The 24,586-nt window shown below is 40.8% G+C and overlaps 2 protein-coding genes across 3 annotated transcripts; both read right to left on the reverse strand.

The window, feature by feature from the left end:
* Nucleotides 1-6,649: 6,649 nt before the first annotated feature.
* On the reverse strand, nucleotides 6,650-17,384 carry clk2a (CDC-like kinase 2a). Of its 2 annotated transcripts, XM_079287477.1 has the most exons (13): nucleotides 17,245-17,384; nucleotides 16,042-16,247; nucleotides 15,675-15,945; nucleotides 14,425-14,515; nucleotides 13,502-13,568; nucleotides 12,857-12,973; nucleotides 12,464-12,630; nucleotides 12,002-12,096; nucleotides 11,594-11,723; nucleotides 8,704-8,786; nucleotides 8,504-8,583; nucleotides 8,316-8,406; nucleotides 6,650-8,130 (listed from the first exon to the last, which is right to left on the reverse strand). In XM_079287477.1, exons 2-13 carry the CDS (start codon nucleotides 16,245-16,247, stop codon nucleotides 7,942-7,944), a joined length of 1,587 nt encoding a protein of 528 aa, XP_079143603.1. In that variant the 5' UTR covers nucleotides 17,245-17,384; the 3' UTR covers nucleotides 6,650-7,941. The 2 variants fall into 2 exon arrangements, with proteins under 2 accessions (XP_079143603.1, XP_079143604.1); XM_079287478.1 differs by lacking the exons at nucleotides 14,425-14,515; nucleotides 16,042-16,247; nucleotides 17,245-17,384 and having other exon boundaries at nucleotides 15,675-15,739.
* A 496-nt stretch (nucleotides 17,385-17,880) lies between these two features.
* On the reverse strand, nucleotides 17,881-22,955 carry LOC306791277 (uncharacterized protein). Its single transcript, XM_079287928.1, has 10 exons — nucleotides 22,907-22,955; nucleotides 22,377-22,551; nucleotides 21,652-21,755; nucleotides 21,056-21,553; nucleotides 20,775-20,942; nucleotides 19,355-19,559; nucleotides 19,138-19,211; nucleotides 18,576-18,766; nucleotides 18,333-18,441; nucleotides 17,881-18,248 (listed from the first exon to the last, which is right to left on the reverse strand). Exons 2-10 carry the CDS (start codon nucleotides 22,544-22,546, stop codon nucleotides 18,157-18,159), a joined length of 1,611 nt encoding a protein of 536 aa, XP_079144054.1. The 5' UTR covers nucleotides 22,547-22,551; nucleotides 22,907-22,955; the 3' UTR covers nucleotides 17,881-18,156.
* Between the last annotated feature and the right edge of the window lie 1,631 nt (nucleotides 22,956-24,586).

The raw sequence follows: 24,586 nt of genomic DNA on the forward strand, positions 1-24,586 counted from the left end.
CGTTACACTGGTCTTCAAAGCTGATTCTAACGTGTGTAGGAGTCAAACAGGTAGGTATGACTCGATTTGGGAGATGTCTAAGGCATTCGTTTTGAGAATCTGGTTGTAATTGCAGATGCAACACTGACCGGTTTCACACACACCACCTTGAAATATGCTGTCAGATCGGAGCAGAATAGGAAGATATTTCTGGACCGTCCTGCAGTTCACAGAAATATAAGTCAACAGTATAAATGCAGGTTTTGTGTCTTAGTTCTGAATGTATTCATTTAAATACTGTCAATGAAAACTGCTGACTGGCGTTTGTTGCACAGAGCTTCCTATTTATGTTGAATAAAATCCAATTACCTGTTAAGTTTCTGCTTTGGATTTCAAATAACACATAATGAAAGCAGCGCAGCGAGAACACTGGATCAATAACATTCAAGGCCAACATGTCCCATTTGCTTAATTTTATGTATTCATTCAAGACTAATACAGAGTGCAATGCAAAACAACCATCAAGGGATAAAGAACAAAAAGCAATATCTTTACTAAAAAAAAAGAAATGAAGACAGGTAGACGGATCCCCTTTGTCTTGGGTTACAGGTTTATTTTCAACTCAAACACCTTCCCTCCATGAGCCCTTTGTCCTTCAAATCTCTTGAGCATTCGGATCATTTGAACAGTCTGTCCTTAAATGCTCCTCACATAACATTGCACTGATCTCCACTAACAGCAGGCATCGAGGCAGCGGGAGACCCACTGCCGTTTCCCAGCAGTCCATCCAGACTGAGGCCTTGGAAGGCTCCGAAGGACTCGTGCTTCACTGGGGCTGGTTTTCTGGCAGTGGTGGTCTGCTGCACGTGGAAGAGAAGGTAATGCATGTAAAGATTTGATATACGGTACTGACAACCAAATGTCTGTCATTTTTGATGTTATTGTTCCCTTACCCTTGGGAGGCAGTGGTGGCTCCTGAAGTGAGTTTTTCTAACAGTCCTCTCTGCGTTCTTCTTGGCCAGTATGGCTTGCTGACGTTTCCTTTGGCAAACGGCGCAGAGCAATGTTAAGAACAGCACATGGGCCTTATGAGCTTATTCATGTGAGTTACAGCCTTATCCTCATTAATCCAAATGTGTCCTTGCATAGAGTCTCAGCTGGATAACAAGACAGTAACTGAATTTCTTAATGAGTTGTCACACTGTCAGAAAAGTATTAAAACCCATTCTTTAACAATTATTAGCACAAAAATGGATAAATTATGGATGACAAAATATCAGTTTGAGACTAGAATGCCTGTTTCAAAGCGAATGACTATGAATATACTTGTCACCCTATACCTTTCTCTCTTCAGGTCATCCCGGTACAGTTTCAGCCAGGAGTCGGGGACTTTCTGGTTGCTGCAGGGAAGGCTTCTCCTCCGACCGACGCTCTTCCTGCGGGTGAAGCTGAGCCTGCGGACAGACTGGCTACCCTTGGCCGCTCTCTTGGCGGAGGTGCGCTTCCCTGACACACAGCTGGTGAAGTGCTTCAGAGGGGCACCCAGCGACATTAGGGAATCCATTTCAAGAGTTGTCCCGTGCGGATGTTGTTTGTGTGGAGTAGCAGGTGGGTTTTCCCAGGCTTTGTGACAGCTCACGGGATTATACGCTGATGCCTTGACCCTTTCAAAGTCCAGGAATGAGGTTTTTATCTGCAACACAGAATCACAGTATTTTCTCATGTTGCCTTCATTTCTTTTTTTACATGTCGAAGTAAAAGTACCTGAACGTCATATACCTCAATTTACAGTTGGCACCTTGAATCAATTTATAGTCTTCTACAAATCCGTCTTTTTTCTGTGCAAATGAACACAATTCACTGTACATGCCTATAATAAAACCATGGGACTCGCCTGCAAGTGGTATCTCCTGTAGACACAATCAGCTGATAGTATCCATTCGTTGCATTGCTTCCAGTACTTCAGTACACGTAGGCCGTACACCGCTGTCACCGACTGGTCTTATGGGGATTTGACTGATCCTCAAACGAGATTAGCTGAAGACGTAAGAGTTTATCTCATTAACCAGTCCAGGAAAGCAGCCACTTTGTTTAAATTAGACCATTGAAATAGCTCTCATAAACTTGTGTTTACAGTTGGAGGTCTGAGTTCAAAAGTCACATTCTCAACTACAGGAAAGTCTAAATTTATAGTACAGTATTAAAAAAAAAGGTTAAAGTTCAAACAAGTGCACTCCTTGGCGGGGAACACTAAAGCTGAACAGAAAAAGCCACAGTCTCATTTGCCATAAAAAGTCATAGAGTATGTCATAGTATAGTATGTCTAAGTAAGTTGTAAAAAGTCACAGTATAACAGAACGAAATTGCATAGCATGTCAAAAAAAGTATTAAAAAAGTTATAGTATAAAAAATTTGTCTATGACATTTTAATGACTTTTTTGACATGCTATACTATGACTTTTTATGACTTTTTTGACATGCTATACTATGACTTTTTATGACTTTTTTGACATGCTATACTATGACTTTTTATGACTTTTTTGACATGCTATACTATGACTTCTTTCGACATTGTATACTATGACTTTTTTGACATGCTATACTATGACTTCTTTCGACATTGTATACTATGACTTCTTTCGACATTGTATACTATGACTTTTTTGACATGCTATACTATGACTTCTTTCGACATTGTAAACTATGACTTCTTTCGACATTGTAAACTATGACTTTTTCGACATTGTATACTATGACTTCTTTCGACATTGTAAACTATGACTTTTTCGACATGCTATACTATGACTTCTTTCGACATTGTATACTATGACTTTTTATGACTTTTTTGACATGCTATACTATGACTTCTTTCGACATTGTAAACTATGACTTTTTCGACATGCTATACTATGACTTCTTTCGACATTGTAAACTATGACTTCTTTCGACATTGTATACTATGACTTCTTTCGACATTGTATACTATGACTTCTTTCGACATTGTATACTATGACTTTTTTCAACATGCTATACTGACTTTTCAACATGCTATACTATGACTTTTCGACATGCTGTATAGTATGTTGAAAAAAGTTTTTTTTTTTTTCAATTCATAGTTTATATGTTGGAAAAAGTCATAGTATATCAAAACAATTATAGTAATGCAAGTCGAAAAGCAAAAAATAAAAAGTCAAAGTACGTGGAAAGAAGTTATAGTACAGAATGTAGATGAACGTTTAAAACAAAAGTCGTAGTATAGAATGTCGGAAAGTCTTTTTTATAATTCTTGGTATCGTACTATATGTCATTGTACTATATGTCGAAAACAGTAAAAAAAACAAGTCGGAAAAGAATCAGAGTATAGTAGTAGTGTACGTAAAAAGGCATGTACTATATCAAAGTATAGTATATCCAAAAAAAGACAAAAAGTCATGGTATAGAAAGTCAAAAATATTTAAAAAGCCACAGTATGTCAAAATATTTCATAGTATAGTTCGTCGGAAATGTCATATTAAAGTAAAAGGCATAGTATAGTACAATGAAAAATGTCATAAAAATGAAATAGTATACTACGTTGAAAAAAGTAATTCAAAATTCACAGTATAGTATGTCGAAGAAAAGTAATAGAAGAGTGAATTCTTTAAGTAATAGTACAGTATGTCTATAAAAAGTCTAGAAAGACAGACACTGTATAGTATGTTGAAGAAAGTCCTTATAAAGTCATAATATAGTATTTCGAAACATTTAAAAAAAATGTAAAGCGTATGTCGAAATACAATCACAGCATAGTATGTCGAAAATGTCATGCAAGTGCAGTACGTCATGACAGGACAAACAGGTCAATGTATGACGTCATTTAAAAAGTCATAGCACGTCATGTTGACAAGACATTAAAACTCAGTATAGTGTCACAGAAAGTCATAAAAGTTAAAGTTTAGTCTGCCAATGAAGTCATGGTATCGTATGTCAAAATAGTCAGTATGTCATAAAAAGACAGTATATAGTATGTCAAACATTTCTTTAGCACGTCATCTTGATAGTATAGTGGGCCATCAAAAGTCAACCAGTCAAACTGCAGCTTACATCCATGTCTATCCAAAAAAGTCATTATTGTATCCTGTTAGACATGCACCAACCTATCAATAAACTGTCTGAAGGCAAAGCAAGTGGCTTAGACCATATTACTGCTGAACACCTTAAATATGCTAGTCCGAGGTTAGCTCCTCTCCTCGCTATTTGTTTTACTGGCTTCATGATTCACGGCTTGTTACCAGACTCAATGCTGTCTGTTCTCTTAGTGCCAGTCATTAAAAACAAAGCTGGTAAAGTATGTAGCCTAGAGAATTACAGGCCCATTGCTTTGGCCAGCGTCCTGTCAAAAGTCCTAGAAAGAATTCTGCTGGACAGAATACAGGACTTCATCACCTCCACAGATAACCAGTTCGGCTTCAAAGCCAAACATGGCACTGACTTGTGTATATATGCCTTAAAGGACATTGTAAACAAATACAGAGGTCAAAACTCATCACTACTTATGTGTTTTATTGATGCCTCCAAAGCTTTTGATCGTGTTAATCATCGGAAATTATTTTTTAAACTGAGCCAAAGAGGTGTCCCCACATACATAGTGAGAATTCTGGCTTACTGGTATGCGCACCAGAGTATGCAAGTAAAATGGGGTAAAAGTGTGTCAGCCCCATTTGGGGTTAGCAATGGTGTCAGACAAGGGAGAATTTTGTCCCCAATTCTGTTTAATCTGTATATTGATGATCTGTCCAAGCAACTGAAAGCCTGTAATACTGGTGCATGATTGGAAATACTCTGGTTAATCACATCATGTATGCAGATGATCTGGTGATCTTTAGTCCTTCTAGCGCTGGTCTTCAGCAGCTCCTCACTATATGTACTGTGTACGGTGTGGAACATGACATCAAATACAACGCCAGTAAGAGTGCTGTCCTGATCTGTAGAACTAAAGAGGACAAATGTCTAAACTTCCCTGACTTCAAATTGTCTGACAATAACCTTGGTGTCTGTAGTGAAGTAAAATATCTTGGTCATTTTTTAACAGAACACATGACCGATGATAACGACATTTCCAGGCAATGTCGTATGATGTATGCACAAGCAAACAGTCTCTCACGTTAGTCTGGTCTGTGTACAGATGGAGTGAAGATGTCTCTGTTCAGAGCATATTGTACTCCACTCTACTGCACACTTGTGGTCAAACTACAAAAAAAAGAGTCTACAGAGACTTCAAGTAGCGTACAATGACGCCATGAGAATACTTTTAAAGAGACAAAGATGGAGTAGTGCCAGTGAAATGTTTGTGGCTGCACGAGTCAACACTTTCCAAACTGTTTTAAGAAATCTCATGTATAAATTCATCTGTCGACTGAATGACTCTGTAAATGGGATCATACTTGTTTTAACCAACATAAGGTTTAGCACCACACGCTACCAGTCCCAGCTGTGGCGACATTGGTACAGCTGTCTCTTTGTAAGGCATTGCTAGGCCTATGTACTTTTATTGTTTGTGTCTGTCTTTTTATGTATCTGTCTGTATGGACCCCGCGTCTGAAATAAAGTCTATCTATCTATCTATTAGTGAGGAGTTGTAATTAGCACATTCATTATTTAGTTATAGCCAAAAACGTGCTCCGTGAGGTTCATCTTTGAGTCCAAGTGGATGTTTAATATTTGAAGAAACGTCCTTCAGGCGTTCCTGAGATATCACATTCACAAAATGGGATGTTATTACCGGTAACTTGAAAACAGAATGACTCCGGCCAGTATGGTATGTTATAACAAGTTATAATGTAGTTTGGCATAGAATTTTTTTTAAATCATAGTATAGTATGTCATAAAAATGTGTAGTATAGTATGTTATAAGAAAATGCAATAAAATGAGTCTGACCCAGACCACTATCCTCAAGGGGCCCTAAGGGTCCCAGCATTACTGTGCCAATTTAAGTACACCTTTGACCCAGCGGTGGGGGCCCTATAAAAAAATGTTCAGTCTTAAGTCCTGTCCTTTGACAATATCTGGTCTAAATGCCCTACAGCCGCAGATAATAGAGTAGAGAAACGGTGCTTCACCGACAGATGGGAAAGCTTACGTGACGAGGCATCGATACACCTGCTGCAGCAGATCTTCCGGGTTTTCCACTCATCCTGTAATGACAGGGCGACAGCTTAACTTAAGTTTGGGAAGGAAGCGCGAGATCAGTAAGCTCCCAACAGTAATTGACTAACAAGAAATGAAGTATAAGAGGAAGCATACAATACCTGTACATGTGACCACCAAGGGGACTTACCAACTAAATCAAAAAGTAGTTTCACGAATAAAAAAAAATACTTTAAGACCCGTCAATAAGAGGGGAAAGAAATATGGCAATAAATATCTTAACCTAACCGTATACTGGTCTGCACACCTGAGCTGCTTCCACGAAAGACAATGTCCTGAAAAATGATGTTTTTCTCAATACTACTTAAGTCATTTTCTTCAAGCAATATCTTTATCTGTATTCATTTTAAAGATCAATTAATGAGTTCACTTTGAATACAACAATGTAGACACCACCTTCACACTTCAGACACACCTGACTTTCAAACATCATCCAGCAGTGGCGTCAGTCAGAGAGCTCAGAGACGGACTCAGACACAGTGATGGTATGTAAAGACAGAGCACCTCCCTTTAGCTACCAGAGGCCTAAACCGATACTCAGAGCACCATAAAGCCTTTGGTCAGGAGGACTTAACTTTAATTCTACACAATCGTACATATATACATTTTTATACGCTTTAATTTCATACAAAAAAACAAGTCATGTACAGGTGGGGGTTGGGCAATATGACCTATAATAAATCAAATAAATACCGGCAACAGGACTTGTGTGTGTGGCTCATTGGCTACAACCAGGAGCTATGTGCTTAACCTAAATAAGAGACTTCAGGTCCGGCCAAATCACACACGGAAAAGGCAGTTTATGTTTCGTGTTTAAAAGTATGCGAGAAACATTATTCACTGAGCAAAACATGAACGTCTCACTCACACCATCCCACCCCCCCACACACACAAAGCATTGCATAACATAAGAAACATATATCAATAAGACAATAGGCCTGTGTGTGTGTGCGGTGTCCGTCAACAACATCATCTCATCGGCGAATAATAACAGACCCATCGACCCAAGATTAAGAGTCTCCATATAAGGGATAATCCTTTTAGAAAAATAAACAGAAACATGAACACTGATATGCAAAGCAAGTGTTCACTTACCAAAATAACGTAACCAAAAACCCGAGACATTCGTCTCTGCTTGGGATACTTGCAATTTCCAAGGAAACATGACATTCAATTTGAATCTGATGTTAGCATAACAGAATATCTTGCATGTCTCCATGTTTAGAATAATGCGAGTGAGGACTTGCGCTGCATACAGCGCTCTCTCTCTCCTTTTTACCCTTTCCTTTGACTTCAGAATAGGAATACATTTCTTCTCCGAAAGTGAGTTTTGGTGTCACCGGTTTTTGTAGTGCTTATGTCCTTGTAAATGTGGATTATTTTCTTTACATGCTGATGAAAACAATAGCCGGACAGACGGAAGGGAGAAAGGTAGTTCGGAAGTCAAAAGGAAGACAGGCGCTGCATAGAGGGCTACTTTGGGTACAAACAATCTTCCATATAATTGTCCTCTATTCAGGCTGTGACGGCTAGAAAAGATTTATTCTTTTCAACTCTCCTGCAGTCTTTTGTGGGTTATTTTGGTCTCTGCTGCAAAGAAAACATGCCTCTTGTGGCTGCAGAGGTGGACGTCAGAGGAGCGAGAAGTTAAGGTGTCCATGCTTTAATGACATACGACAGAAAACACCAGAAGCTCCGTATAATTTAATAGTTCACCCGCTCCATATAGAAAAGACTTGATCTCTCCTGTCATTCAGTCTTTGGAGGCTCATGGGTCACCGGCTGATGTCCCGGTTGCCCTCCCAGTTTTTGCCGCTTCCTGCCTCGCTTATCGCTCCGCTCTCAAAGAAAGGGTGTTTGAGCGAGTCGGCCAGCGCCAGCCTCTTGGAGGGCTCGTACTCCAACATGCTTTCAATGAGGTCAAACAGCTGGTGGTGCTCTTCCATCTCAGACAGCAAGTACCGCTGATGGCGGGAAGAAGGAAGGGTACCAAGAAACAGAGTAAGAGGAACACTGAGAAACTCTCATGAGAAGAGCTGCAGTACAACATTTAAAAAAAGATTTTGTTCCTACAGTACAAAGCACCATTTTCATGTTTCAGTCCTGCTAATCATATTTCATCCTTTTCCCCTCCACAGCCATCCCTTACCCGTAAGGGTTTGCAGTTCTCTCTGACGTATTTCCCTGCTGAGGAGCTCTCGTCCCAGTCCAGACGGCCACGATAGAAATACTTCTGCTTTCTGAGAAGGTTCAGAGATGTTTTGTATTTAAAGAAAGTTGTATTAATGTGCGTTACAGGCACTTTTATTACTTTGCTGAGTTTGTATGTTCTCTCACCTCGTCTTACGAATCATCCTAGAGGGCACCGGTCCCAGGATTCTCTCCATCATGGCCAAATGCTCCCTGTTGTCATGAGTCTGAAGGAAACATGAGTTACACAACCATTATTCAGCAGACAGAGATGTAAAGTCTGATTCAGAAGATAATCAGAGTTTAACTGCAGCTGGTTCCGCTGCTATAGCAGGGTGCAATTGTACCTGAAACAAGGTGAAGCCCAGGTAGTACTCAAACAGGATACAGCCAATGCTCCACACGTCACAGGGATGGCTCCAACCCAGCTCTGAGGGACGAGCACATGCATTGAATGAATGAAAACCTCTAGAACTAGAATAACCACCTCGTGGACGTTTGCCTCCGCCAACCAGTCAAGTCGCAGTTTACATCCATGTCTGTCCAAAACGCCATCGTTTTATCCTATTGAACATTTGTTGCTGTACAGTACATGTCCGACTCGCTAGCTTCTAAGCAAATTTTAACATTACCGCCAATGTGCTAATTAGCATTAGCTAATATATATTTGTACATCTTTTCATGCAGACATACTTGCATTACAGACTAAGGTCTCTCACGGCTACCAAACGAAAAGCAATGAGGCAATAACTGTTGTTGCTCATAGCTCTGAATAGCTGTTGTGCTAGCAGCAACTGGCCAAGCCAGTTAGCCGTAAATGCTATTCAGAGCTATGAGCAACGTAGACACGCTGCATGAGAACAGCAACTTTTTCTCAAAGTCTGCCAGTGGATCCGAACAGCGTGGAGCAGTGTGAAAGAATCCACCATCACCAACGGGTTCCGAAAGGCTGGACTACTACGAGATGAAGAGGACAGAGCAATGAGGAGGACAGGCAAGCTCAAGGGCGGATTTGCCTCGGGAGCAAAGTGACACTGAGGGTGCAGACGAAACACGGACTGCAAGCACGAACGAAGCAATTCTGAGGCTGTTTAATTCCGACACAGAAGAAGAGGACTTCAATGGTTTTAGTGCACAGGAGGACGAAGGCGATAACGATCAATAGCGATCCTGCGTGTTTTTGTGTGCATGTTTTTGAGTGACAGAAATAAATCATCTTGGTTTGCAATATAACTCTGCTGTCCTGAGTCTGCATTTGGGTCCTTGAACACACCACATCATGAACCGGTAGGTACATGTCCGACTCGTTAGCTTCTAAGCTAATTTTAACATTACGGCCAATGGGGAAATGCTAACCACGATTAGCATTAGCGAATATAATATATCTTCGTACATCTTTTCATGCTTCATGCAGACATACTTACATTACAGACTAAGGTCTCTCAATGCTACCAAACGGAAGAAGTAAAACGAAGCAGCGTGTCTAATGTCTTCTCATTAGAATCTAAAAGCAACGAGGCAATAACTGTTGTTGCTCATAGCTCTGCTAGCTGCTAGCACAACAGCTACAGTATTCAGAAGCTACGAGCTACGAGCAACAACAATTATTGCCTTGTTGCTTTTAGATTCTAATGAGAAGACACGCTGCTTCGTTTTACTTCTTCCGTTTGGTAGCCTTGAGAGACCTTAGTCTGTAAGTATGTCTGCATGAAAAGATGTACGAAGATATATTATATTCGCTAATGCTAATCGCGGTTAGCATTTCCCCATTGGCGGTAATGTTAAAATTAGCTTAGAAGCTAGCGACATGTTATGATGTTCAGAGAAGACGACAACTTTAGTACTGTTAAAAGCATCTTGCCGTTCAACGGGGACACCTGCGGCTTATAGACCAGTGCGGCTTATCTATGTACAAATTATTTTTTCTTTTAAAAATCAGCAGGTGCGGCCTATATACAGGTGCGCTCTATGGCCCGGAAAGTATGGTAGCTTAGCTGGTAACGTTACCATCAACACTAGCAAGCTGGTCACGTTGACTTGAGTTGACTTAGGTGTGTTTGTGTTGTCACGGTTTAATAAGAAGTGTGTGTGTTGCCAACATCACAAAGAATTGTTCAAGTGACTCAGCCTTTAGGCTACATAAGGCATCCTGTTTATACCATGAACACAATGAATGTGAAAGAAAAGATTGGAACCTAGAGGGCATTAATTCATAGGCTAATGTGGCGTTGTGTCGATTTGTACTCCTTACATTATTGTACAGTTTAACAATAAACTTCAGTCTTTCCCCTAACATTGGCAGACAGAAATAAATTAAATATGTTAATGACCTACTTTGCGTGCACTCGTTTTATTTTCAGCTCATTGTGAGACTTTACTGTCACGCTAGTTTCTCTCCTTTCCTCCCTCTGTGTCTCACTGAGGGCACAGCTTCGTGCACAAAGTGAGTAAGAGCGAGAGCATTTAAATGATTGGCACTCCCTTAACGTGTTGCCCTCGCTTACAATACTAGCTGGACCTTTTTCAATTAAGGTACGCTGAAAAAAAAAAGAGAAAAAAAATAAAAGAAAAAAAATAACTTACATGCAGGCTAAAATTCAACCGTGGTGTTCCGTCGACTTAAAAACAAGTAAGAGGAGAAGAGCTATGAGTGAGGACAAGTCTGCTAGCCACTAGGCTAATTTAAGCAGAGTAAAATGCCATCGTGATGATTAGTGTTCAGGGCGGCTCACATTTCCCATCATGCCTGCCTAATGCCAAGCGCTGGACTGAGTGGTTGGTCAGGTTTGCTGTTCCAAAGAGAAAACATTACTTCTCTTGGTATTTGTAATGTGTATCTGCTTTTAGCAGGCAGCCTGTCACTGTATTGTGAGCGATAGTGCACTCTGCTGGAGAAACCATGGGATGATATCATTACTGAATTTCTCAACAGCACTTTCTGTATTAGATTCTTTAAATCGGCAGACCCAATGTGAATATATGATGGATGCAAAGAGGAGGCATCAACTCAGCAGAGAAATACTGAACTGTGCTTGAATCAACTTGTAGAACGTTTCCACAAGAACTTGCAGGTAAATCTTTGGTCGACGGAGCAAAGTAGGAACGACGACAGACATGTGCCGACTGGAACAAAACAGCCTGAGACTGTTTTAATTGGAACCGAGATAATCATAAAATCCATTCTGAGAAGTGGTGTTTACAACCATTTCCTGGCCCAGAGCCTGTGGACATCCTCACCTAGAATGACCTCGGGGGCCCGGTAATGCCGCGTGGACACAATGGTGCTGTGGTGCTCATGGTCAAAAGTAGCACTGCCAAAGTCCACCACACGTACTGCCGTGCTCTTAACCGTCCGCTCCTCTCGCTTCTGCAAGAAAGAAGACAGTGTTTCTCAGAACAGTTGTTTTGATGGACTTTCCTACAACGTATTATGTAAATAGTGTCTGTAAGTAGTGCCGTTTATGGAAGTGTTATTAAACAGCAGCTGTGGGTTAGAGGAGACCTAAGCATTTTATTTTTTTATGCCGTATATATATATGCAACATTTTAACAAAAGTTCAATGATGTTCAGTATCATAGTAAAAATGGCCACTAAAGTCAATACACAATGAATGTCTTTCACCTTTGTTATCTATTGCTGCTTACCTTCTCGACATTTAAGGTCATTATAAATTCTGAGTTGACAAACAGGATGTTCTCCGGCTTTAAGTCTGTGTGTGTCAGCTTATTGTCATGGAGAACTAAAGAGAAGAGACATGAGTAAAGTGGTTAATCATCCAGTGTGCTGATCTTAATTTATTTCAGATTACAATAGACAATGTATAATGATGATGATGATGATAATAATAATAATAATAATAATAATATAGATATGGTGTAAAAAATAAAAAGGGCATGAGGAAAAACATCTGGAATAGATTGTAAACTTATAAAACACAGAAGTTCAAGTCATGAGTCTTTGTCTACACTGAACATGCTAAATTGGTAGCTTTTAAATACAGTACATTTGTTGCATTAATTGCATTCTTAATTCCCAAATCAGAAAAGTTTCCTTTGTACTAAAACCAAATAAAAGGACATACAATTTTTTTTGTTTTTTAAACTTACACTTCACAGCAAGACAGATTTGGTAGGCCATGTGTCTGACCTGACCAATTGAATAGGGCAGGTAGTTGGTTTCCTTTAGAAAGTCGAAGGTGCTGAGAGCTAGCAGCTCAAAGGAGATGCACATGTGACCGTGGTAGTCAAACCAGTCATACATCTGTACACACAGGCTGCAAAGATAAACAAGATACAGGAAGTGGTACAGTGAGGTAGCGGGTCATTCAGCTAAATCAAATATTTTTCTTGGCTGATGAAAGCTGCCAGGAAACAATGAGGCTTTTATTGAACAGCAATACTGGAATGGTGACACCTAATGTGAGCACAGGTAAATTCTATGGCTTGTCACCAAGTTCCAATAATGAAAGTGTTTTTTGTTATACTCAAGTCAGAACTCACAATTTGTTATCAGGGTCCTTTTCATTGATCTTCTCGAGGACATTTATCTCCAGGCGAGCTGCTTCCTTGTACTTCTCCACATTTTTGATAATTTTCAGAGCAACAGAGGCTCCTCCCCTGTGAAACATATGATAGAATGATGCCAAAAACAGGAAATTTAATTTAAAAAAACAAAACAGTGGGACACTTTGAGTCCCAGAAAAGGGCCGAACTGAATTTCAGACACAAAAGCGGTATGATTTAACTTTACAGTAAACACATAACACTTAATAATATGACCGTGGAAACAAAGTCTCTGATATCCATTGTAGTTTCAGTATATGATGGAAATATGAGAACTCCCTGCTTGCAAAAAGCATCTTGATAATGAGAATAATTCAGTTGGTGACCAAAGAATCTGCAAGTGTCACTTTCTTAAGGCCCCGACCATGAAAATTACATTTTAACTTGCTTGATGTAGCCGTTTGTTAAATTAAAACAACCACCGTAAAGATGGAAAATAATGGTTAAATATTCTTTTCATGATCTAATTACACTGATTTTTTTTTTTTTATCCGCAAGGCATTACACAAAGACACTTTCCTAAAAAAAATCAAGCACAGTGAGCAGATGACAGCTTTTCAACTGATGTCAACTGACACATACCTGCGATGGTCTACGCACTGCATCACCCTCCCAAAGGTGCCTTCGCCCAAAGTGCTGACAATCTCATCTGCAACATACCATAGAGAGAAAAAGAAGAGAAGGAGGGCGGGGAAAAGAAAGAACGATGGCATTAGACATGTGGCCTCAAGCAGGAATACATAATGCAAAAGTGTAGACAGGCGTATCAATTCTAGCGCCCATCCCTTCTTCAAATGGCCACCTATTCAATCGGGCAGGCTTCAGACAATGTGAGGTAATCTATGATAATTATGTGAAGAAAATAAGGGAGCGTATGTAAAGCGCTCCATTCCGTTGATGACCAATTTGCAGTCATCGAAAAATAAGATGTGGCCGTTTTTGCCCCAAAAGGACACGGGGGGTGTCGAGTAAAACAGGAAACATGATTAGTCGCATGATACTGAAAATGACAAACAGGTTACATTCACTATCTAAATGTGCGCTGGTTGTACTAGGAAGATATTAAATGTGCATGTGAGATTTCTACTAAAAGATTTTTTTTTAAATCCCTGGAACCCTCAGAGTGGAAAAGAGCTATCTTAAGTTACAGATACAGAACTGTAACCGAGTTTAAATCTGCAACGGAGTTTAAATCTGCAACGCAACAGAGACAATGCCTGTAAATGGGAATCTATGTTTAGGAAAGTCAAGTAACCTGTGAAACACAGAAAATGCTCCACAGCTTAAAATCCTAGAACAAAATGGAGAAGGCATCTAGTCCCTCTCAAAATCTTCAACATTCTTGCAATCCACCCTGCTATTTCAGCTAGAGCGAAGAGCATTCTAGCAAGGCATCATCATCATCATCATCATCATCATCATCAGGCACTCCCATGTCATGTAAATGCTCTATGCTTTAATACTCATATGGAGAATGGTTACGATAGAGTAGTGGCAGTGAGTACATCTCTCTTGCAGGACGTCCCCACTCCGACAGATCAGGTGCCCTTCCTCGTCGTCCCTCACACTCAGTGCCCGCGTCCGGCTGTCGCTCCGCTGTTTTCACACCCAAACCGCCATCAGCAGGTCACGACACGACCGGAGGGAACAGGGGAGGGGGAGGGGGGGGTTTCAGGGGCAGCCGCAGCAATGGCGTCAGGTGGACGAGGAGGGAAGAGGAGGGTGGTGTTGGTGGTAGTAGTAGTAGTAGGTGGGTTTGGTGGTCATGGGGCGATTCACGCATGACACCACGTGAAGGAAATATATAACGATAGGGATATAGTGCAAGGGAACAAGTCAAAGATTACATGTTGTCCTCTGCTCCTCTCTCTATATTAAACCACAGCTGCTTACAAACAAGGAAGCAACTGGCATACCCATTCATCAACGCAAAAACCAATAAAAACAGTAACAGAACTAATGCAAACTCATGAGGTTGACTTTTCAGAGCAAACAAGATGGAAAATAAAAAGAGAGGACCATATGTAATCAAGCAGGTACTGTTTAAAGACAACCCCCAGCATGTATACTAAATCAAATTCAACCCCTTGCTCACTTAAATTTATATTACTTAAAACACACGTGGGGTCAAATACAACCCACATAAAAATGACAGACATTTCAAATGTCAGTGAGTTCTAACAAAAGTCTGCATTCTATTAAAAGCTACCGTAAATGTTGCAGTGTTTGGTAGAACATTTTCACTTTTTTTCAGCCTATCTGCACTAGCGTTCACAAGTGGCCAACCAACTGTTACCACAGGCATTTAGGCCTTTTACAAAAGAAGTGACGACACACTATTAAATCTTATGAAAAGGTAGGGCCACTGACAGGAATGAAGTGTGACCCGGTGTAACTGGGCTGTCAAACAAAAAGTTAGGAAAGATGTGATGAGCATGTATCTGAAGAGCATCAAGAATTAGCGCTTGATCGTTAATGAACTACTGAAAAAGTATCTGCATAAAAATGAAAATGCTCTGCCAAAAAGAAATGCCAATTTAAGCAAAAACCCACCTAAACAAAAAAAATTTAACAAAACCCCTCTGAAAGGATGAAAACAAATCATAAAGATTTTACTACTTACCAATTCCTGGGGCTGTGGGGAAGAAATGGTTAGAGAAAAACAGAGACAGAAAGAGCTGATTGGAAGAGACAGAGATGAAAGGAAAGAGGATGAGGAGAGTTAAAACACAATCTCGGGACTGGCTGTACTCACCGAGGAGGATGGGCTATAGGACCTGGTTCTACGCCGCCTTCGTTTGTGCTTACGCCTGCTGCCTTTCCGCCGGTACGACGCCCTCTCGCGGCCACGTCGGTAGTCGTACATGTTTGGGGAGAAGTCGCGTGGATAGTAACTTTCAGCGGCTCCGTGCGGCTCCCTTTCTCTGTCGCGGTCTTGATCTCGGTTCTGATCCAAGCGCCGGTATCCCTCGCAGTATCTTCGGTCAAATGGCCGTTGCTCCGTTGAGCGATTGTCATAGCTACGACTGGATCATTGGACAGAGGCGTACAATGTAAGAATAACTACCTACCTACCTACCCCCAGTTAAACTAAATATGTCTCACGATACACATAAACATACCTCCTTGAGTGTACAAAGCTTCCTTCCTGTCTGTGTCCCTGTCCCCGTCCCCTTCTGTCTCGGTCTCGGTCTCTGTCTCGCTCACTGCTGGAGGAGTAAGAAGGTGATCTTCTGTGCCGGTGTCTTCGTCCTCTGTCTCTGTAGCGGTCTTGGTAGCTGCTTCGACTGTCTCTGTCCGAAGACGAGTACCGTCTTGTGTGAGGCATCTGGTGGATTATTAGGAGAAGCAAAACATTGTTGAGTATTCAAACATTGTTCGTAAAATGCTTTTTGAATTAAAAAACTACAGGGAACAATTGAAGACCCCTTTTAATATTCATGCCTGTTCACATTTTACTTCCTGCCAAATATTGACATCAGTGGGACAGCTGTCCACTGCCAGACACTAAGTGATGTGTGGTAGTCAGTAGGTGGGCAATAGTAGGAAACTAAAAATAACAAATTTCATTCAAAGTTAACTGAATAACTAGCCTGAAACACACCTTTTCATTTGTATGAGAAGTCGTACTACATTGTTCATTAAAGCTAAAATCAAATGGCTCTTTAAAATCAGATCAAATAAGCTGATTAACGACAATAGCTTGCTCAACAAATTTGGTTTAATAAACCTGGTTGTGTCGGAGACCAAACGTTACAGTTGCGTTACAGCTGATCACAGAAACACTCGTTTAACACAAACTCTTACCATACAGATTGAAGCATGCAGCCTACAAAACTATGCAAGAACAGCTGCAGCAAGACAGACAACTTTTAGGCCTCAAAGTATGTGAAGAGAGAAGAGGGATCAACTGCAGGGATGCATTTGTTTTTTTAACTCTGTTGATCATATTTAGCCACCACAGGTTAGCGTACATACAGCGTTGACGCTAAGACGATGCGTTATTGACACCGCGGTTGACGCTGTTAATGTCCGTTAACACCGAGACATGACGTACAGTCAATAAACATGTCCCGTTTTCCAACACCAGCACATTAACAGACACAATTGCTTTCAACTCGAACCAGCTAACGGACCAACAGTGCGACTTACTGTCTGTTAGCATGCTCTGCTAAAATAAGCTAACGTAAATACTTTGACCGCCATCTTAGCTTAGCTACGATCATCAGCTAGCACAACAGACACTTTCGCTAGCTGTCGTACTAACCGAATGTTCGGAATGCGGCTTACGTAACGGCACAAAACTGCTCGTAACTGTACTTTACCGTTTTAGCAGCGAGGCCTGTGCGTTTGTCCCACAAGAAATCCGTGATGGTGATCCAGTTTTCTCTTTTATCTTCTCGCTAGCTCGATGCTCAAAGCTCTGTTGCTAGCAGCAGTTCTCTGTTGCCTTCGCTATAGAGCTCGTTCTGGTTCAGACTGGTGGGAACGCCTCCGTCATTCACAACCACAGGACCACATGACGAGTTAGTGCAATACTCTGAGCCTGCAGAAGACACAATTAATTCATGTTTTTAATAATCTAAATGGCAAGTTTGCAAAGTTTTGAGGAATGTGAAATGTGACTGATATATTTAGCCAGACTCTGTCATAACGTTACTTGTATTCTATTGTATAATTTAGTCAGAATTTGAATTTGAACTTGCTTCCGAGTTGTTCATCTAAGCAATTTGAATAGAAATATCATCTTGACTAAGTCTTTACTGTTAAGTTGGGCACATTCAATTATTTCATTATTTTTTACTGATCTCACAATTTTACTAACTTATAGTTGATTTATTCAATCATTTGGACTCTTTTTTTTTATAATTTTGACTTGCCATGAGTGATTTTGTTTTCATCATGTAGATGTTTTTCATCATGTAGATGTTTTTGTTAGTTAAAAGATACAATAAACTTGATGACAATAAAACAATTCACTTTTTATTTAACAAACGCAACAATACAAATACACTTATAAATAACAATGCATTCTCTTTGCGCTGCTCAGTAACGGGCATTGACTGTGGCAGGTGGCAACGAGTCAGACGAGTAATAATACTAGCCCCTCTGGAGTTACAAAACAGCCATATTGGCTAACAGGAGACCTTCGATGTAAATACTAAAGCTAAAATAAAAATGCTCTCAACCAGGCATGGCCAGAGGACGACTCAAGCTGTATTCTTGGAGCCAAACTTTCACTGAATGCATGGGACACCATCTTGGAAAACAGCATCCACTTCTCTGAACACATTCACGGTCCCATCAGTGACTGCGATGACTCTGAAGTCTACAAGACAGGGAAATACAGAAGCAATAAATACGATTGTACAGAGTAACTTAAATTAAAAAAATGTATACTGTTATAATTTACCATCAACTTGGAGATTCATTTTCTTCTGGTCTTGGTCCTTTTTCAACTCCAAAGAGTTGTGTTCCAAGCATGTGGACCCTCGGTAGATCATCAGCTTATGTTGATCTGTCTAAGATTGATGACACAGACACACACACACACACACAATTATGAGTCACGCAGTCTTAATAACTATAACAGGGAAAAATACACCAAGAATCCAGTTGGAAAGAGTTTAAAGAATGATTTTCTTCGTATACTGACCGAAACAACGACCTGTATCAAGCTGCAGTCGACCATATGCACCTCACACTTCTGCATGACTCCATTAAGTTCTACTTTAACTGTCTGTCCAACGCTGTACTGGGTCTTGGGCGGGTAAGGCCAGACCTTCATATACCCCTGGATGAAATTCTTGTGGAAGCCATCTGGAATATCGTCCCAAGGGTCCTGCACTGTCACAGGGAAAAGTCAAAAAGTCTGTCACTCTGCTTACTGGCGGTATAATAGTACTTACAGTGGACAACTGTTTGACAGGTGCAAGTGTTTTGAGCTCTGATTCCATTCAGGGTCACCTGTCTAAAACCTGTCCATAGTTTATCATTTCGATCACAGCCGGGCTGTACAAGCCGTCTCATTGTCACACTGTCATGGCTTACTGGAACATTTGAATAGAACAGACACAAACTGATGTTCTAGACCAGAGTAGAGCAGAACAAACAGCTTTCAAACTTGACCAAATGCATGTGACTTTCAGATCAGACGATCTTGTGTCTAATGAATCTTCCAAACAGTCATTGTCTGTGAATAAAACACCCACACTTACATGGTCGGCTCACCAGGCGAAGTAAAGGTAAGCCAACATAGACCGGCTTGTGATCATCAATAAAGACCAGGAACCTGGAAAATAAAAACACGCTTTTTTTCTTTTTACACCAAAACCTACTCGGACAAACGTAACTGCATTTTATCTAGGAGACTGTGACTTCATCCTCATTTTAAACTGACTTTGTCTGAAACAGTTCTGCATTACACACACGAACCTCATGCGGTTTCTTTTGCAGGGGAGCTCTCCCAGGATACCGGGGCTATAACGGCACGCCTCTTCTGCCGGAAACTTGATCACCACACGAGCACCGACAAACAGCTGATCCACCCTTGGCATGTAGTCAAAGGCGATGTGGTGACCAGAGACTAGGCTCTTCCCCTTGTCCTTAAAATGGATCTTGTATTTCATCCTACCATCTTCTGCAAAAAAAAAAAAAAAAAAACACATTTCTAATAAGCAAAGCCCTTTTTAAAATACGTCATATCTCTGCACCTGTATTTTGTGGTGGGTATCTTTGTCGTGTTACGGAAGCCCTCTGCAAAAGATAAGTGATGTTTTAAACTTGGCCGACACTTGAGAACTTTGTAATTCAGTTGATTAAAGGGCTGTGCATTACGGGACTACAAACACATCCCAATAGAACAGCGTTTAGTACAAGTTTTACATCTACGCTGGGAGTTTTTACTCATTTTATACAGGGTTGCTGTCTACAGTGTTGGTATGTTCTGAGGCAGATTGACTGGTACGGGACAGGGCCAAAGGACGCCCAATTAATGACACTGTGCGGTGCAGCCATTGCCCCCACAGTCTATGTTTGGTGAACAAACAGCTCAGTGTAACTAGATGGCCAAAAACAAAGGGAAGCTAGAATTACAGCCTCGCAGTTGTATGCCTCCCCCAACCAATCACGTTGCAGTTTACATCCATGTCTGTCTAAAATGCCATCACGTCATCATTTTTATCCTACTTGTCATATGTGTGAAATTGCATTTTACTTATTTGAGTTATGGCCAAAAACGTGTTTTGTGAGCTCACAGTGACCTTTTACCAGCAAATTCCAGGTGGTCGTTTGTGCCAAATTTGAAGAAATTTTCCCCCAGGTTTTCCTGAGATGTTGCATTCACAATAATGGACCGGCGGTACGGCAAACCAGAGGTTCGCAAATCCATAAAAATATGCGTTTTACAGATGTATTCGTACTAGTGTGGACTTGACCTCAGTCACAGGTTACACATGAAAGTACTTTCAAACAACAAAGATACCGTATTATACACATTTCATCCTATAAATGTATTACAGTTGTGCGCTATGTTTTTTTAAATTTTGTAAACAGCAGATGCTGTACGTGTCCAAGACAAATGTACTTCGGTATCTTATCTGAGTTACATGCATGTTTAGATGTGCACGGAAACATGGAACTGGATAGCTAGCTAGTATGAACTATATTTAACCGATTCCACAGATGAACATTTGTTGTGTATACACAGGTGACTATTTTGACAAACCTGTTTTTTGCTAGCTGAGGCACAACTGCATAATACATCCCTTTAACAGACGACCTGTCACGTTGACAACGAATGTTGCATTGTATTCTGTATTGCGCAGAACAGATCTTTTTTTCCTTCTTTTCTTACCCTTTGTAACTTTGTCGAGAATTTTCCCCTGCTGCCAGCTCATGGCCCTCCTTCTGGCCAGAATACACATGCTCACTTTGAGCTCTCCTAGTGGCACTCCAGGAGGGGTCTTGGTAGCTTCGTCAGAGGTTTGGGAAAGAGCAGCTGTTATGTTCACGGGCCCTACTGCTGTCATTGCAAAATAAATACAACATGTTAATATCAACATTGATTAAAATTAGTTAAATAAATGTCTGTTGTTTCTAGAGTGGTAGGGGCGTTCATGTTTTTGTGACCATTACCGTTAGTGGTTGCTTGTGGTGTTGATGTTTCCGTTACGTTGCTCTTCACATTGCTATTAGCGTTGCTCTTCACATTGCTATTAGCATTGCTATTAGCATTGCTGTTTGTACTGGCATGGGGTGTTGACGTTTTAGTTACGTTGCTTTTGGCTCTAGTATTTGTTTCAGCTTGGGGCGTTGCATGACTCTTAGCAAGCTTTTTATTCTTTTGAACTATTTTTCTCCTCTTGTTGGGCATATTCTTTTTACTTGAGTAACTATAATCTGAATCACTTGACTCATCGCTTGGTTCCCACGGCATATCACAATCGGAATAGTTTGAGGATTCTTCTTCACTGTCGTGATTCTCAGGCGTCAGAGGACAAGTAGATTGGATGTCGTGTGTAGAAAGCCTGGTCAAGACCACAACTGGTTCTCTCTTTAGACCGATCGAGCTACGGAGCTTTGGTAACAGAGAATGTAGGCCATTAGTAGTTGGAGGGCTGGGAACAGCATTTCCTACAAAGGAAAAAGAAAGAACAGGTCAAACAAACAAACTAGGATAAACCTGTTTGCAATAGCAAACACAGACGTACAAAGAGCAGGTGTTTTCTTACCGCAGCCTGTTGTATTATCGTCATCATCAGAATCTGTGTCTCTGTATTCCCACCCCAGCAAAGAGTATTGTTTCTTCACCATTGCTTCACATGCTGACACAGACCTGAAAGACACCAACGACAAAGACAACATGTACCAAGCGGAGAACATAGAGGAACCCTGTACTTCATACAGAAGGGACCAGTAAGTAAATAAAATAAATCAAGTTGACATTTTAAGACAAATGTATTCTTCTTCAATACACACATTTGATGACTTGGTTAGGCCTAGCTAGAATGGATGGATGAATTTGAAAGCAGGGTATATTACAACAGTCTGGACTATTGGGTCTTTGATTTTAAGAACAGTTAAGTAATGTTAAGAAAACGGTTTGTGTCTTCTTCAGGACAGCCAGATTTGCTGCATTTATATTCCGGGGTGTAGTCGTTTCTCCTGTTTATCAGTCCCATGTTAACTCTGAAGAGTTTGAGGTGTTTTTCGTTTAGTTAGTGCTGCAATTGTCTGATCAGAAGTCCTTGCCTTTCAGTTTGCTATATCCAGCAATCTAAATCAGAACGACAGCAGACGACTCTACACTGAGAGCAAGCAACACACAGACAGTTGCCGTAACACACGAGAAGCCGTTATCCACAGGGGTAACCACACAGGACACAATGGTTGATTACCGTCCAAAGGGCCGATACAAGAGGTGGAAACAATAGCATAGAGTAGATACAACACTCACTGGTAGAGCCTCTGGAGGTAGTCGGACTGTTTCTCCCTCCTTTCCAGCAGAGACTGCAGTAGGTTGCATTTCTCCTGCACACCTGAGGACATCAGGTTGTTCTTCTTCACCTTCTCTCTGATCCATGTTTGGAGCTCCTCTGTGCTCATCTCAATCGCATCCCCCTCCATAATCACTGCAACACACAACGTGTGGAATCATGTGCCAATGGTACAGTGTACAGTAGGGGGGGTTGTTCCTAAATTATTCTTACTAAAGGACTGTTGCTCATGATGCACGTTGCCAAACTAAACACTCAAATTTGAATAATAAGAGAAATAGCCGCACAGGTGCTAACGTTATACTCTCAGCTAACGTTGTACCATCAGCTATACTACTATCAGCTAACGTATATACTCTCAGCTATACTATCAGTTTTAACACACAGCTGTCCACAGGAACAGTCTACGTTAACGTTACATGACTACGTTTAGACAGACGTCTAATGGGTTTTTCTTGTCAAAGTAAACAAAATGTTTACAAAATCTTACCTGTGTAGCATGAGCAGCGTTACATGGGTTTTGGAGCGAGGGGTCTGACTTCCTCGTCTCGCGCTGCTGCAGCAGTCCGTTAGCTCACTGCTGCCCCCACAGAGGAGCGACAAGGCTTTCGACATGGCTTTTTTTTCTCACTTTATTCAAAATAAATCAAAACCAGGGATGAAAATAATTTAAGTAATTTAGAAAAATCAATCCCACAATGTAGAGAAAGGCGTACTCTACCACAGGTATAATTCCTGCATTGAAAATGTTGCTTGCGTAAAAATACAGAATGGCAACACTTAGCCAGTTTAAGTATCAAAAGTAAAAATACTCAATATATAACATTTTTATGCTTTACTATTATAGTATTGGATCATTATAATAGATTGTCAAGAAGAGTTGAGCTCACAGAGAAAGCTGCCTTGGATACATGCATACACGTTCAGGGGAAAGACAGGATATTAAAGCACGAAGCATATACTCAGAAATCAATAGTTAAAGTATAATCGAAAGATAAGGTTTATGATCATTATATAACGAATGTTTAATGCATAGAGTGATTTAACAAATGTAAAAACTGATTATAATAATGTTCTGTATAATAACCAGAGCTGAGATGTGGAAAAAGTGTTTGTCATGGTGTGTCAGCAGACGAGTGAGTCAGGAACAGATGTTTTGGGCGTAAGTCAGGAAAACAGGACTTGGAATTCTGTTGCAAGAGATGACTCATAGAAGCAAGAGAAGAACTCCGGTACTTTCCATACATAAGCACACACACATAAGGGTGGGATGAAGATCATGTGTTCAGAATAGGTGGGGGGAGAACAGATAGCCCAAATCAAGGATAAAAGGAGACGCTTGCAAGCCCCAAACTGGGATTTCTGCACGGGCCGTCCAGACGCTCTGAGAAGAAGATACAGACGATTGGAACTGAAGTATTCGAGGACTTCGTCTCTGTTCACGGAAAAGAAGACCGCTGTTCGTGGACAAAGATTGAAAGACGGAGGTTTTCCTCTCCCCACTGCTCGACTTTAACAACTGAACAACGGCAGTCCTAGAAAGACTTTGTACTGGGCCTTGAGGACTGTTGAACGGACTCCGCTGCGAGAGCAGGAGGAATCCAAGGGTCCGGCCGGACCTTCGCTCCGCTGCAACACAAAGATAAGGGCCATGGCCCTTATCTTTGTGTTGCAGCTTGCATGGCTCCGCCCCATGAGCGTATGTGTGTTGGGCGGGGCCCCATGGAAGTACTATAGATGTGCTCTTTGGGTACTTTAATCAAAAGAACTTTTTGACCGAACCATTGAAGATCCAGCTCCAACCGAGCCGTCTCGGCATCTAAAACGAATGAGTATAATCTAAGAAGAAAATTAAAGTCACGAATCAAGTGTAGTAACATTTTATGTGAGCTGTAGCTTAACCCTTGCTAACTAACTAAATATAACCTGCAATAAATATCTAATCTGAATTTAAAGTAAAATTCTCAAGTGCATGTATTTGCTTAAGTAGTAAAAGTTCCTCTTGGCAGTAAAAAGTTAAATCTATTGTATGTCTAACAACTGAGTTCTGAAAGGTTATCCTAGAGACCGAATCCACTTAACAATCCCTTACGGTTTTAGAAGTAATCCTAGCCGTTAAAACCTAACCTGGCATTTACCAAGAGCACGGATCCAGAAGAGGGAAGCTGCC

The sequence above is a fragment of the Melanostigma gelatinosum genome (assembly GCF_949748355.1).
Source record: "Melanostigma gelatinosum genome assembly, chromosome: 17".
NCBI classification, from domain to species: Eukaryota; Metazoa; Chordata; class Actinopteri; order Perciformes; family Zoarcidae; genus Melanostigma; species Melanostigma gelatinosum.

Bases quoted from the DNA above. Each gene is read 5' to 3' on its own strand.
- clk2a (XM_079287477.1), bottom strand. From the start codon at position 16,247: ATGCCTCACACAAGACGGTACTCGTCTTCGGACAGAGACAGTCGAAGC. The intron at 15,946-16,041 runs GTATGTTTATGT...CCAATGATCCAG, and splicing joins AGCTTTGTACACTCAAGGAG to TCGTAGCTATGACAATCGCT. The intron at 8,131-8,315 runs GTAAGGGATGGC...TCCCGCCATCAG, and splicing joins AGAACTGCAAACCCTTACGG to CGGTACTTGCTGTCTGAGAT.
- LOC306791277 (XM_079287928.1), bottom strand. From the start codon at position 22,546: ATGGAGGGGGATGCGATTGAGATGAGCACAGAGGAGCTCCAAACATGG. The intron at 21,756-22,376 runs GTGAGTGTTGTA...GGTGTCTTTCAG, and splicing joins TACCTCCAGAGGCTCTACCA to GTCTGTGTCAGCATGTGAAG. The intron at 18,442-18,575 runs GTCAGTATACGA...CATCAATCTTAG, and splicing joins TGATACAGGTCGTTGTTTCG to ACAGATCAACATAAGCTGAT.